This window comes from Streptopelia decaocto (genome assembly GCF_964273445.1).
Source record: "Streptopelia decaocto genome assembly, chromosome: 1".
NCBI lineage: Eukaryota > Metazoa > Chordata > Aves > Columbiformes > Columbidae > Streptopelia > Streptopelia decaocto.
In genome coordinates this window covers 92370070-92385940 of record NC_138663.1, presented here as the reverse complement: position 1 = coordinate 92385940, position 15871 = coordinate 92370070, and the positions used below count along the sequence as shown (strand labels likewise).

At 36.9% G+C, this 15871-nt stretch overlaps 1 protein-coding gene across 5 annotated transcripts; it reads left to right on the top strand.

Annotated features, from left to right (window-relative positions):
* The first annotated feature begins 2611 nt into the window (after positions 1–2611).
* TRAT1 (T cell receptor associated transmembrane adaptor 1) lies at positions 2612–15474 on the top strand. Of its 5 annotated transcripts, none has more exons than XR_014184811.1 (8): positions 2612–2729; positions 5939–6043; positions 7862–7972; positions 9607–9643; positions 10957–11018; positions 11977–12035; positions 13217–13605; positions 14735–15474. XR_014184811.1 is itself a non-coding variant. In XM_082060550.1 (8 exons), the coding sequence occupies exons 4-8, from the start codon at positions 7870–7872 to the stop codon at positions 13493–13495; spliced, it is 540 nt and encodes a 179-aa protein (XP_081916676.1). In that variant the 5' UTR covers positions 2623–2729; positions 3887–3983; positions 5939–6043; positions 7862–7869; the 3' UTR covers positions 13496–14700. The 5 variants fall into 5 exon arrangements, 4 of the variants coding, with proteins under 4 accessions (XP_081916675.1, XP_081916676.1, XP_081916677.1 ...); XM_082060550.1 differs by lacking the exon at positions 14735–15474 and adding an exon at positions 3887–3983 and having other exon boundaries at positions 2623–2729; positions 13217–14700; XM_082060551.1 differs by lacking the exon at positions 14735–15474 and adding an exon at positions 5491–5691 and having other exon boundaries at positions 2638–2729; positions 13217–14700.
* Positions 15475–15871: the final 397 nt, after the last annotated feature.

Below are 15871 nucleotides of genomic sequence, written 5' to 3'. Positions count from 1 at the left end.
CTTTCCTCCCTAAGGTAGAGTTGTCTTTCATGCCTACTTCAGGATGCTTCTCCTGTTCTTTCTTTAAACAACAGACAAAACACTACTTCATAAGCTCTTTCTTTTTTTTTACTTTGTCAAGTGATGTCTCAGTCAGCTTCACTCAATCATGTAAGTCTTTTGCCAAACATTATTGTTTGCTTGACTCCATTTGAGCAGACTTACTCCTTCATATACAGCTGTGCACGTCAATATTTAATAATACCCCATTTACCTTCTCCAGGCACTTAAATACCAACAGCTATTCCCAGCCAAGTCAGCAGCATATGTTTACCAAAGATCACATAAGTAGCTAAGCAGTCAGAGATACTTTCCCAGAATATGCATCCAGCAGTTTATAGCTTGGGGACTTTGAAAAGAAGAGGAAATGTCTTTGTGCACAATAGATGTGGATGGAATAATATTACCTTATATCCCATCTTTCTAAAATTGGGCTTGATTTGTCCTTGTCTTTATCATCCCGAATAACAGCACTTTAAGCACACTACTGGCTCACTAAATTTTTTAATGTAACACTGATGTAAAGGACAAGAAAGAAAAGTAAGAAGTCCTTTATATTCACAATAGATTTTACAGCCTGCAGCAAATAATTTCTTGCTATTGAACAGAGCTTTCATTCTGTTGCAGGCTGCTCAAAATAGCATACCAAGCTTGTGTCCAATCCAATAGACTTTGCTTCTGTAGCCAGTCAAAGCTGACACTGTACAACAGTGATTTGCTCTTGGAGAGCAGATTTATTAACACACCACCAGGACCACAAACCCAGAAATCCTTTGCTGCATTCTCAGTGTTCACCTTTCCGTTATGCCCCTAATTATCTCCAAAGGAGTTTATTCCTTGTAAGCTTCTTGTTCAGGCTGATAAGCATTTCAGTCTGAATCCTCTGCAGATCTCGGATTTACTCCTCATGCTCTTAGCTGAGAAACTAAGCAACTGTCTCCAGTATTACAATGCGTATCTCCCACTCTCCCCAGCTTCTCTTTCAGTACAAGATCCTTCTTTGCTTAACAAGAGGCCTCCTCTTGAGGTGCAGACTCTTATCAGATGGCCCTGGGACTCTTCTGTTCACTTGATCATACAAATGGAATGGCTCAATCCAGTCCTTATAACTGGTTGGGTCCTTCTCCTTCTCTGGGCTGTGAAATACGAAATGTGGTGGACCCATGCCTTTTGGTTTATCGATGAGACAGTTTGATTCTTCTCGTATTTATGAGTGTGGTCTCTAAATTCAGTCGCTGGCAGATGCCAAAGATATGCCCACTTTAAAATAGTGTCATTTTCATGCAATTTTTCATCATGTTAATTACAACCTCAAGAACTGTATAAAGTGGAAGAATTCCCACAATTTTCAGTTTTTTTATATTAATTTCTCCTCATCAACTCTCTTCATTATGATAAAGCTCTAAATAGTTAAGAGTCTATATCACCTTTGGACTCAGATGGAAGGTTATATTATATTAGTCAAGACTAACCTGCTCCTTCATCTTCAAATAAGATGCTAATCCAGTAAATTATTTCTTGAGCATTGATCTAAGGCAGTTAATGCAAAAATAATTTTCCAAAGTAATAACATCTCAAATAAACATATAGTGCATATTTTCTCACATAAGAACTTTTCTTGAAGAACAATGTTTTACATTGCTCCTTAGACTACACTGAGGGCTATTTCAGTGTACGTATTCAAGAAAGATAAGTGTAGTCATGTGATTCACTTTTTCTGTTAAGAAACTGTTCTGCCTTCTACATTATGCACGATTGGAAAGAAAATCCTCTGCTCTGCAAAAACAAACAAATAAACAAAACCCATAAAAAACCAAACCCTCAGAATTTAACAGAAAACTTCTTCGGCAGTGCTCAGAGTGCAATCTTCCTCTGGAAGAAGCTACTCCAGTGGCTTCTCTACCTAAACACGGGCATGTTTCATTAAATTTTAAAGATAAATACACACCGTAAGCCACATGCTGATGTACCCTGTCTTTCCACAAATGTTCTGGATTGTGGGTCGAGATTTATAGACTTTAAAGAATAGAGGAAACATATTATGATATCCTAACCTGACCTTGCAGAGCTGGCAATGGTATCATTTTTGCATCGTGCCTCCGAATCCTATTTCAGCTAAACCATAGTCTCTCTCGGCGACGAACTTTCAAACTTGGTTTAGAAACCTCAAGAGATAAAGAGTCAAATAGCACACCTAGGTAATATAGGTCTGTAATTTAGTTTAAGAGGTATCTAATACTTTTGTTGAATTCAATGCAACATCACAAACAGCATGGGTCTCATATGAATATCACAAAAGCAGGTTTGTATCACATAAAATTGAACTAATATTCCTGTAGATGCTCTTCTGTGGCAAGACAGGTGGATAAAAAATACACTAATAAATACATACATAATTACATATTCAAATGAATTTCAAATTCATTTGAATGAAATTACACATTTGAATGAGGCAAACACTGAAGGAGACTGTCAGTTTGCTAGTGAGGTTGCATAAGCCTGAACCACACTTCCTGTTTTTAAGAAAGCTGGTGGGAAAAAAAGGCTGGAGACCTTAAAGACTGGTGGCAGCTGTAGAGATAGATTCATGCTGCCAGGTCCAACACAAAAGAGCATCCAAGGTTTGCCAACATAACTTGACTGTCTGTTGGATAAAGGGTGGGGAGTATTCCTAGAAACAACAAAACCAGGTAAGTCTTATCTTTTCAGTATTATAAACTTGTAAACAAATCAGCAGTAAAAACACACTGGTAGAGCACTAGTATTCCAAGAAAGTTGGTCAGGGTTCTGAATTCAAATTATTAATAATAATCATTATGATGATGAGTCATCATCAACAGCTTAAACCTTCCTTAATTAAGGTTTATTAATGAAGACTAAGGATTGGTCTTAGTTTTGTGCTTAATATATTTACTGTGCTGAAGGCTTATTTTACAATGTGCTGCTTCCCTTCTGAAGTATGAAGCTGATAACTTACAAAGCAATTAGTTGTGCACTAATTAATTGCAGTTTAAGGAATCCTTTCTGGAGAATTAATCTTGTCTTAAAAACTCACACAGGTGGAAGCATGTTTAATGCTAATTTAACATTCATCACTCTTTTAATGGGTTTCTTTATCTAAGGGTAATTAGTATGTAATATTATTTATCTCACCATTCAACTGGAGAGGGGGGAAAACACTAATTTTATCTCATCTTGACAAATTTGCAGAAAGAACAGGAAACAAATAATTTTGTGCTCCAGATGATCATTTTAAATCCGGTAGCAACCAAAGTAATTAATCTGCTTGTATGAATGATGAGTCGATATCATAGATGGCATGTCCAACTAGACGTGTATCTATATTCCGCACCTCACGTTCCTTTTCAGTAGGAGCCTTTGTGAGAGATTCTCTAAACAAAATACATTAGAACAAGAAGAAACAAACACAGTACTTCTGCTACCTATTCTTGTGCTGTTAGGAGGACAAACACCTATTTCTAGCCCCAAATTGTTAAATCTGTCCCCTGTCCCCAAAGGTAAGTATAGGATTATATCTACTCCTTTGAGTTGCAATAATATTGAATTGCAGAAATTAATCCAGGAAAGTTTAGAATGTTTGGGGGGCTTCTGTTTGGTTATTCTTTTTTGTTTGGTTCCTCCTCTCCATCCCCCTCCAATTATAGTATAATGAGCCCTGCAAAGAGAAAACCTGACAAGTGATCAAAAGTCTATTTATTCCTGTGTTTTTTCTCTGTTGGTAGAGAAAGTCGTCAATAGATTTAAAAAGGAGAAAAGGCACAAATAACTATGTCTTTAGAAAGTCTTTTACTTGCCTGTATTTTGTTGTTGAATATAGTACCTTCAGTTTACAGCACTGTAAAATATACTAAGAGGAGACGAGTAACTCCATCCCTAAACTCAGAAAAGTAAAAACATCATCCAAATGGAGCAAATTACCTAAGGTAGGTGTTTACTTGGGTGCAACTCCAAGTTTGACCCTGTTTCCAAATAGAAGTGAAAGAAGAGCAGAACAGGAATATATCATTTATACTAGAGAGATTCAGGTATTAGATAGTCAAAACACTGTCACCTTTATAATGATTAAATATAGTACTTCTGCCACTCACACTTTCCAGCTCGTAACAATAAAATGGGAATCGTCCTTCTCATGAAACCTTTGGCTATATGATGAACTCTTTCACAGAGGAGCACATTAGTCTAAGAATAGCTTCAATATAGTTTCTTATGAACAAACTACCGTCGCTCTTACTTTTCCCCGTTGGAGATAGACTATTACAGAAAACCCTGATGAAATTTGAGCTTATCCCATTAGAATCATAATGTACTATTTCCAGGAGCCTAATTTTTTCTTAGGACTTTTTTTTTCAATGATATAACAATTTTTTTTTAAATACGCAATTTGATTGCAATAGAGTGAGAATGCCCCTGAACACAGTGCTACGGGTTCTTTGGAATAAATATATAATATGTAAAAAGTAATAATCTGCTTTTGCTACATTTGACAGTAAATTATTTGAATAATTAAAATTAGAGTATAGAATACAAGAGACTATTTCAGAACAGACTATAATTAGTCTAATAGACTTCTCTTTCTGTTTATTTCTCACTCTCCATCAACAACCAGCACAACCAGTAAACTGTCACGGGTTGCATCTGCTATTATACATACAGGGACAGCAGTGTAGTTATCTGAGGAGGAGAATTTTTTTCTTCACACAGGTATTCAGCTTTTCTTCTACTGCTTCTGTTGCCAAAGTAGTAAATATTTAATTTATGCAGTTATAAATGTAAACAGCAAACTGGCAAGAGCTGTAAGGGTAGTACAAGAACACGTGGGAAAGAGCTGCAAGTTGTATATCTGTAAAGCTAAGATATATAATCAAAATCTCACGTATTTTGTACTTGGAAAGTAAGATTAACTTGAAACTGGCATTAGAAAAACATAGAGAACTCAAAGTGGCACCTGTATGTCTCTGATCATGCCTTTACTATGGTTTTATAGGGTAAATGAAAACTGCTGTTGTTTCTCAGATATAACTAGTGTTGTCTGACAAATAGCTCCTCTGGCAAAGACAAAGACCAAAACAACCAGAAGTCACATGTATGTTTGTATACATTCCCCTGAAATACAACCAGATCTTTAAGTCAGAGTTGTGAAAAATAAATTTAAAAATAAACTCAGTTGTGTTCAGCTAGGAATAAATATAAATATCGTTTTCTTAATCTCCCCACACCTATGCAATTTCCTAAATCATGTTTAAGAAAGAACTATAGATAGTGAGGTTTAACACATTGGTACGTTGTATTAGAAATCCAAGTTTCATGCCTTTTGTTTTGCTAGAATATTTTTAAAGTCCTAGAGAAGTGGGGCAGCTCAAATACTGTAGATGTTAAACCTGAGACTGAAAAGGGAAACAACTTTTTCTTCAAACCTTTACTTTTTTCCAGATAATAATTCCAATTTAAATAAGAATCTGAAACACAAAAATAATACTTGTCATCAAAAATTTGTTTTCCTCCTGCACTTCAATTAAGGGCTGAAAATATTAAAATTGAAGGTAAGAGTTCTCCTTCTGCCTGGAAACACCAGGGAAAAATAGGATTCCTGAATCAGAAAAATAAATGACAGCATTCAGGATCAAGAAAAAGGTACATGCTTAGATCAGAACTTTATTTTAGGTATTGACTCTCTCTCAAACCAATCAGAGGGTTGTAGTTCCTATCACAGTTACACGTGCTTCCCTTCTCTTATGCAACAATACTGGTTTTGCTCCCTGAAAAAAAAAAAAGTAAATAGTTTGTGGGAGAAGAAGGAAGGAGGACAAGGATGACTCTTACTATTTAGGCATTACCTTGAGACTTAAAAGCTCTTGCCTTTGACACAGACTTCTTGTAGTTTTGGACAGGTTGCATAGGATGCAAATGTCGAGTGACTAATTGTAGACTAACCAGGTTCCAAACACTGATGGTTCTTGACGTGGCCTGATAACATCTTCTCAAGGTAGGATGTCCCTTTCTTTTAACTCCTTCTCTGAAAAATCAGAATAATATGTAGCTGCTTCATGGAGATGTCATCCCTCCTCAAGAATGTCTGTACCTTGTCAAAAAGTGCCTCTCAACATGAAAAGTAGTATTGCTGTGATGGAGAACCCTCAAACACCTTTGGGAACACTCTAGGAGAAGAGAAATGACTGGAAACTGGATGTTTAGTATAAAAGGAAGGATAAATGGCCACTGGAAGTACAATGTGATAAAAACAGCTACAAGCCTGTCAGAAAGTTACATCTCTGTTTTATCCCTTTTAAAAGAGAGTTCTGATAGGAAGGAAACCTGCATCATATAAGTCCATGTGATTTGTGATTTTTTACTACCAAGGATTATCTTCTCTTGTTTCAACATCATAAATACATCTCTGGCTTAAAATAAAACAAAACTAAAAGAGCTTTTGCAACCCCAGCATAATTAGGGAACAAAGCCCGTAAAGGGGCTGTCCCCAAGATGAGCTGGAGCCAGTCAATCAGGGAAAAAATCTCTGTCCTCTAGCAGGAGCACATCCATTGCCTCCGCCACCTGTGGCTGGCAACATGGGAATGTGTATTCCTGTATTCTTTTACCTCAGCTTTCCTTTGAGGAGCAAACAAAACACCAGCCCCCTGAAGGAATCCAGCTACAGCAAAACCAAATAAGTGTGTTAAGGACCTGCTCTAATCTCATTCTGAGAGTATCATCTAGTCTCTCCCCTTGACTGCTCTGTTCCAGCTCGACTTTTTAATGCAATATTAGTGGAATTCACTAGTTTTGGGGACCAGGCTTTATTTCAAACACTCTGAATCTAGAAAAATATAAAACATGCCTCTAGGGAAGGTGAAAAATCCAGCTTCAAGCTCCTTTCACTCATGTATTTGGCTCAGCATTTCCTCTGTAAAGGAAGGGTTTTCAAAAGCCATTTGCAGCACCACCGATCACTTTGGCCACTAGACCGTCACAAATAGGCTATTTTCTTCAGCATGGTTTGTGATGGAACATCTGTATGAGTTAGGTTAATTGAAGAATTAATTAAATGGCAAAATTAATTTGGTGCAGGTGGAGTTCCTTCCTGTATTTCTAAGAGGGCTCCAAGGAGAGGCAAGCTCAGTGCAAAAGGAGGCTTTATTTGTTTAAGTTGGCACACCTTTTCCCAAGTGATTCTTCAGGAGCTGTTCAGGTTTTTCTCTGTAGGAGTTCACTGATTCCCAGCCACTTCTCATCCATTGCCACTACAACATCTACTTTCTCAGGAAGGAGAGCGAGGATATGAGTACAAGTGGTTTTAATAGGAGATGCAAGAAAAGACATAACCAACCTTTGAAATCTGTTGCAGAGATTCTTAAAAAACCTGATGGTCTTAGCTATTATTCAGAGACATTTCCAGTGAAGTTGTTTTGACTGAATTAATCTTCAGAACTACATTCACGAACTCCAGAATTGAGCCCAAAATGTACTGCAAATAATAAGTTAAAGACAATTACAAAAATAATTTCAAAGCTATTGACTTTTTTCTTTATCGATTTCTGACTTTTACTGCATCTTACAGGTAAACCAATAGTCCAACCTTTGGCTGAATTCCTATGAAATAGTAGTTCTGTTAACAGCTTATTGATGTTGCTCTCTTGTTATTTCGCATCTGGTTTTGATATTAATTATTTAGCTTGTATAGCAATGGCTGTCACAGAGTAAACAACAAAATAGTAGCTTCAATTACAGAAAGCAAAAATCAGCCCACTACAAAGAATACAGTAAAATTGTTGACAACACAAACTATGGAATTATTTTCTCTCAGTTGCAGAAATGGACTGCCATTTTTCTGTCTGGGGAGTCTTGGCCTTTCTGAGTTTGGCTCTTGTTGTTTCGTTGATATTGAACATTTCACACTATATGAAAAAGAAGCAAGGTAAGTAATGTTTCTCAGTAAGGAATGGAGCTTGAGTGTCTAAAGTGCTTGCAGAGAAAGCCATCACTGCTGGGAGGTTTCAAGCTAACAAATGGATTAATTATCTTTCGGCAAGAATGATTCTAGTAGAGAGCATGTAACTTTTAAACATTTTTAGGGGAGCCAGGTATGATTATACAATGGTTGCTAGCTGCCCAGTCCACTGCCAAACACAGCTACCTGAGTCCATTCGCTGAAGAAAAACCAACAGAACATGTACAAGTTGAGGAATTAAGTTTTGGCTAAATTTGTATTTTTAATGTACATTTTTAACATCTGTAACTTCCTTTTTTTAAGGTGTACTTGTCATGTAACTGGTTAATATTCGTACTTTAGTTTAAAAATAATTTTAAGTAGCTGCACTGATACAAAATACATTTGAGAAAATTTTATCTTCCCAAAATTCCTGAATGCTTATTTGAATTTCAGTTTTCATACACATTTTGTGCTTAATTCGTTTGTTTTGAAAAAGTTCGAATTGCTTTTCATCGTGGGATGCTAATGTAGCTCTTAAATCAATGTGTCGCTCACAATAAGGAACTGATTTGTTTAATTCACGTTAGAGGGTGACTACAGTCATACTCTTGTTTCGGTTAAAATTAACTATGACTTTCAACAGATTTGATGATGCCATTGCAACCTCTCTTATGCATGCAATTCTGTAGTTTTTAAGTTGCACAATCCTCACCACTCCCATTCAGAGAAAAAGTGCATTTCCACAGGGAAAACTGCGCCTGCGCTACATGCACATGGGTGCTCAGGCAAACACTAGTGGGTTCAACCACGTTAAACACACATATGTACGTAACCTTCATAAACAGGCCTATGCTTATAAACTGAAGTCACCAAGTACAACAGAATTAGAATATAACAGGATATTAAAAGAGCTGCTGGAGAGCTGTGGGATGAGGGAGTGCCTTTTTGGTTTGTCTTTTAGTGCTGCTAGGCAGATATTTCTATGATGAAAAATCACAGTCATTTACAAAACTAATGCTGAGCAAGGTTTTGGTAAGGTTGGCTGATGCTGCATTGCTCATGTAATCGGAGCTTACTGTGCTAAATTCTAGAGTTCTGGAGCAGAAGATAGAAAGTCGGGCATTCCTGAGTTATTAATCAAGCTCTAGCAACAAATCTCTTTGGAGCCAATGCCTCTCTGCTTCAGTTTCTTTTTCTGCGTGGTCACAGGATATATATCTCTCTTTCAGAGATACAAGCAGCAGAACTAGCAAAATAAATAAACCCTTCGCCTTGTAATATAAACACATGATGCACCTCCCTAGGCGGAGAAAAAGATGAGGTAGAAGCAGAAGCAGGGGGAAATAAGAAATTAATCACAGGTGTTACAATACATTTTGGGGGACTTGTAAACTGATGTGGACTTTGCAGCTGCAGCACAGGGTAGCACACCAACATTTCTTGTGTTAGTCAAAAGTATTTGAGAAAAGCAGGGGAACAAATGAAGGTCCTCAGAGCCAAGAGCATTCAATTTTACTGTCTACAGTGAAATCAAAAGCATGTCAATTGGGCAATTATCTGAAGGGTTCTAAAAATAGCATGTTTCATTTGCTCTTTATTTTTTTTAACGAATTTTCCAGCTAAAAAGTATAAAGACTATGAAGAGAACAGTCCAAGGTAAGTTTGATAAAATATTTCTTTCTGGAAAGGTTGAAATAAGGAATAAATAATGAGAGATGGCTTTGGAGGGACAGCATAGGGAAAAATCCAGTGTCTCATGAAGCCTGCCTGGAAACACCAGAGAGTACGCTGGTTGTGGAAAAAAAAAATCGAAAGAAAACAGGAAAAAAATCATGTGGAAGTGATGTACTCCAGTAGTTTCATGAAAAATGAAATAATTGCATGTTAATATGATAATTTTGTATACTGAAGTGCAAGATATTGAACTAAAACAATATTTACTATCACTCAAACTCAATAAGTCTGTAATAATTTAAAATAAATATCAGAAAACAATATATAAAAACATGTATTTACATTTCATACCCTTATTTTATACATTATGTTCAAAAGCAATGAAATGGAGTCTGTATACAGCTGCTGGATACCTAAATGATCTGTTACAAGTCTGTTTCTCTTATCCCATAGTAAAAAAAAATAGGCCAAACTTTAGAAAACAGAGATGGTAAGGGTCTCATGTCAACCAAATATAAAAGGCCCTTGAAACAAAAATACAAAAGCCTTCACCTGTTTCCCCAAACCAAACCTCAATTACAAATTTACCTGAAGTTGGGAAGTGTCTGTCTATTGCTGCCTGTTCAGTTGAAAAATATCACAGTAAAAGTGCTGTTAGATTCCATTATTTCATTCCCTTGACAAGGCACAGTACACGAATGCAAAAGGAACAAGGTTACCCAGGGCTTCCCACTAACAATTCCCATTTTACAAACATGGTTAAAAATATTTTCAAGCAACACGGGCTGATAAAACACAGAATACCATTAAAAATTCAAAGCTGAACTTTGCCTTGGTCTTCTCTAGTTGGGTCAACATAAGCATTTTAGTTGAATCAAGACCGGAGTTTTTAAGAACATTGCCCCAAGAGACCCATTTAGTGCTTTAGTTTGTATTGCAAAGCGGGCTCAGAGGACATGAAGTGGGTTCATTTCAGTGATCAATAATATCTCTAGAACTACATCAAACGGTAGCTTAGTGGTCTTGAGATTAGCTTTATACTTAAGTAAGTTCCAGGAAAGAAGAGTTCTATTCTTGGCTAGATAACAAATCTCTCTTCAGAACACGCACATAGCCATTTCTGTGCTGTGTCCCCGCAGTTGCTTCCCCCCCCCGATATTTTTGGTCTTGTTTTTCAGATCACATACAATCTGATTGCTACTGCCACATGTGTGTAAAATATTTAAAGTATAATAGTGAGGTCCTAAACAAAGCATATTCTGTGAATTAAAAGTATTTTCCTGTTGCCCTTCTAGCTATGATGGCTACTATACAGAAGATGACCCAGTTTATGGCAATCTCAATCAAGAGATTTTAGGTAAGCTTCGCTTTGAGAACATGTGTCTGTTCAGAGGCTGTGATAAATGTGTAGTTAAAAACTGACTGACCAGCACTTTCTGTGTTTCTCAACACAGAATTAGTACCTACTTGGGATAGAACTGCAAACCATCATACTGCACTACTATTTGTAAGACCAGATCTCATACTGAATTGGATTTTTTGCAGTCCAAATGATCCTGTTCGGCCAAATAATCCTTGGCAGAGAATGCAGTAACATCAAAAAACTGCAGTTAGAGCTGGATATGCTGAGGGTATATCTCTTGAAGGCCTTGTGGTGTTAAAGCAGTATTTAAGTAATGTGAACACAAATTTTTGCTAGCACTTTTTGGGATTAAGCAAAACTAAACTGAAGTACTTGAACTGCAGGGAAAAAACCCAACAAATTTAACTAAGCCAACACTCGAATGCATTTACAATACAAAAGTCTGAAAACTGTGAGGAAACAATCTGTTTTACTGATGGCTAAAATGAGATACGTGATGAAAAAATGACTTACACCAGATTTTTCAGAAAACTGGAAGTAGAGTCAGAAATACAATTTAATCACCAGCTGCTGCAAGTCACAGCCTCTTTCGTGGCCCAATATAAGTTTGCCCATGCTGAAAAATACATTATTATGTGGTTACGCTCTAATTGCAAGATGTACCCCTAGCAGTCTAAAATGATGCCCACTTAGTGAATAATGAGAAACTTTCCATCCATATGAACAGAAAATGCTTTTCATTTTCACAGTATGTAGGTCTGAATTTCTTAGCTATTTGCCCTTCTGTTAATAGAGAAAGAGATCTGTGTGTGATTTCAAAACAAAACAAACTTCTACCAAAGTTGGGGGAAGTTGGTTCTGTAACAGGGAGGATCTGTTGATTTGATCTTTTAAGACTTTTAGGTAGTATGCCTTAATAACTAAAATGTTTTTCTACTTTGATAAATTATAGAGGAATGTTGTTACGAGCAGATGAAGTCCCAGCCTCAAAGGCCAGTTAACCAGCTACAGGTATCTCTGATTTTAATTCTGGATTTCTGAATTAGGGTAATGTGGTCTGTCTCAGAATTTTTGTATGTATCCCATGACAATATATAACAAAAATCTTCACAATGCTCTTCACGAAAATTACCATGCATTAGTGTCGTAGTTCATCAAGAAATTCAAGCACGGACTTGACCCTTTGTTCCATCTGGGACATTAATGAGGGAGCAGGAGAATTATAGACAGCTCATTTCCATCCATATGGCATAATAAAGCTCAGTCACAGGCATGCAGATCAGGCTGAATTGAGCCTACATCTAATGCCATGGCTTATGTAAAGAATTAATTGTATTTATTTTGGACATCAGTCAAGTGAAAACACAAGAGGCATCACATGATAATCATGAGTTTGACTGGCTCTCTCTTGCCCAACACAAAAATCTATATGCCTTAAATAAATGCCTGTTTTTCTATTGATTTATATTTTGTTGAGATACCTGGATGCCTAAAAGCATGCAACCTTCAGCTGAAATTTGTCTGTAATTGAAGCATTCCTAGCATCGATTTCCTGAGTTGATTTCCAGCTTCTCTCTCAGGATACTTCCAGGTGGTGGAAATTTTATCTTTTTTTTTCTTTTTAAACCTAGACATTTGCTTTATTAACTTCACAGAAACAGACTAACCTATGGAAATTCCAATATGAAAAATGTTTGATAATTCGGCTTGAAAAACACAGAGAAAAGCAGGGGAAAGACACACGAAGCATACATTTTGCACTGGAAATGAGATCGTATTTACAGACAAGAATCACCCATCTTTAGTTTTCTGCACAGACCAAGCCTATGAAAAATGTTGCTAGTAACTGGATTATTATTTAAAAAACAAACAAACAAAAACAGTAAGAAGAAAAACAGACCAAATAATGTCTTACACCCCAAAGAACTTGGACCAATTATATAAAGTACCCTCACTCCCACAGTGAATCTTTCCAATAATAGCTGCCACTACCCCAAGAACACGAGTCATTTACTGTTAGTTTATGTTGGTCTGTTTTCTGTGCTGCCACAGCTGAATCGTTTGTACTTTTGATGAGCTAATTTGGGTAAACTTCAGCCACTGTTATGATTATGGTGTAGACATACTCAAAGTCTTAGACATAACTTTAAAGCAAGCATGACTACTGAATGTTAAAGTGAATTTTCATCTAGGTGGAGTCTGCCAATCAGATGTGTTATGCCTCACTTGATCACAGTGTCAAGGGAAAACGCAGAAAACCGAGGAGAAAGAAAGGCCCTTCATTAGAGGAGGATGAAGAAGAAAGATCATCTAACCCCACCATGATGGCTTCCAAAGTTAGCATTTATCTCAACAGTGAGCAGCTGGCTGCTGAAAACACGACAAACGTAGAAGCCATTCATGATAATCCCATGAGATTAATGGGCTTGATTCATACTACAAAGGAGAGAACATTTGAAGTGGCTTCATAAACCAAATATGTAATCATAAAGTGATATCTGCTTCTTCATTCTGGAAAAACAGTGAATGATTAGAGGCGATAACCTGACAAACTGACATACCAAACCATGTTATAAAATGGGTAAGTTAAGTGTTCTAAAGTGTCTTCCAAGCACATTTACAGACTTAGCAAGAAATAAGATCCAGACTGCCACTTTGAAGGACCTGCCCTTCTGAAGACATTTTGGAAACGAGTTGTAGAAGCTGGTTTCTCAGCATTCACATGGTATTGATTCCAGTAAAAATTAATCCTTAGTTTAAAACAACCATCAACTTTCAAACAGTCCCAAAAGACCCACCCTGTTGTCTGTAGAGCCCTAGCAGAGTATAACTACTCTTCTATATAGGTTTTAACAACATCTTTAGAAGGAAATTGTGTTTCATGCTTGCACACTTAACGATTTAGTAGTTTTCCCAGCTAAAAACTGATCATCTGTTTGGCATTTTATACTTTCTCACTGTGACTGGTCTATAGTAATAACACAACATATCTAAAGCTAATTGGAAAATAAGTTAATAGCTTGTTTAAAGTAGTAATTGCACATTATGCAATTAACATTAACAATATCCTTATATATCTTTAGTTTCCTTCTCTGAGCTATAACAGAATACATCTCAAATCTCAACTCCTCTACTAATGTAATGTTGTATTCAGCACACATTAAAGAGTCCACAAAGATATTAGCCAAATATCTGTAACATTAAATCTCCTAGGGAGGACTTTTTCCTTCTAATATTCTATGTGATGTTTAATATTCTGTGGGGGTTTTTCACTGCCATTGTTTCATCTATTTTACAAAAGTAGAAAGAGCCTTTATATTTCCCCAAATAATTCACATATTGTGTGCACATTCATCTTAAGACTTTAAACTCATCAGATGGTAACCTTTTATAGGCTGGGGTTTTATTTTCATATTCCAGGAGTCATTAAGTAGTAGAAGCAGGAAAGAGTAAGGCATGGTGATGTATTAGGCTAGTGCAAAAGGAATTGTGGTTTTTGCATTGTTGAAATTTTCCGTTTGATATTGGAATACATTCTTAAATAAATGTGGTTATGTTATGCATAATTTTAATGTGCTTTTCTTGCTTTATTTTTTTTTTTTTTTTTTTTTTTGCTAATGACTTATTACTTGCTGTATATTTTATGTTTATTTTAGACTATGGAAATACTAGACAAAAAACAAATTTGAGTGGTTTTCTTATTCATAAAGCAGTGGCGACAGCTCACAACATCAACCAGGCATTTGGCCCAGGAACTGCTAAGGAACGTACAGTGCAATGGTGGTTTAAGAAGTTTCACAAAGGAGATGAGAGCCTTGAAGATGAGGAGGGTAGCGGCCAGCCATTGCAAGTTGACAATCACCAGTTCAGAGCAATCATCAAAGCTGATCATCTTACAACTACAGGAGAAGTTGCTGAAGAACTTAGCGTCAACCGTCCTACGGTTGTTTGGCATTTGAAGCAAATTGGAAAGGTGAAAAAGGTGACGGATTGATGAAAAGTGGAATTTGTACAAAAACTGATGATGACCAGCTCTGTGGTTGAACAGAGAAGAACATCCAAAACACTTCCCAAAGCCAAACTTGCACCAAAAAAAGGTCATGGTCACTGTTTGGTGGTCTGCTGCCAGTCTGATCCACTACAGCTTTCTGAATCCTGGTGAAACCCGAAAAGTATGCTCAGCAAATCAGTGAGATGCACTGAAAACTGCAAAGCCTGCAGCCAGCCCTTGGTCAATGGAAAGAGCCCAATTCCTCTCCATGACAATGCCCACCTGCACGTCACCCAGTGCTTCAGAAGTTGAATAAATTGGGCTACGAAGTTTTGCCTCATCTGCCATATTCCCCTGACTGCCACTTCTTCAAGCATCTTGACAACTTTTTGCAGGGAAAAAGCTTCCAATACCAGCAGGATGCAGAAAATGCTTTCCAAGAGTTTGTCAAATCCCGAAGCATGGGTTTTTATGCCACAGGAATAAACAAACATTTATTATTGGCAAAAATGTGTTGACTGTAATGGTTCCTATTTTGACTTATAAAGATGTGTTTGAGTCTAGTTATAATGATTTAAAATTCACGGTCCAAACCCACAATTACTTTTGCACCAACTAATAATATGCCTACCTCTAAGTGTCAGAGAGTTCTGCCTTCTCAAAATAAGGATGTTAGAGCCTTTAAAATCCATGCAGAACACAGTGTCAAGGAGTTTGAAACTCTCAAGCACATAGAGCCCTGCAAATGTTTCAGGTCCTGAAAAATAAAAACCTGAAAGCAGTTACAAGCGGTAAAGGTTGAGGGCTGCCTGGGTTGCAGTGACCATGACATGGTGGAGTTCAGCATCTTGTGTGG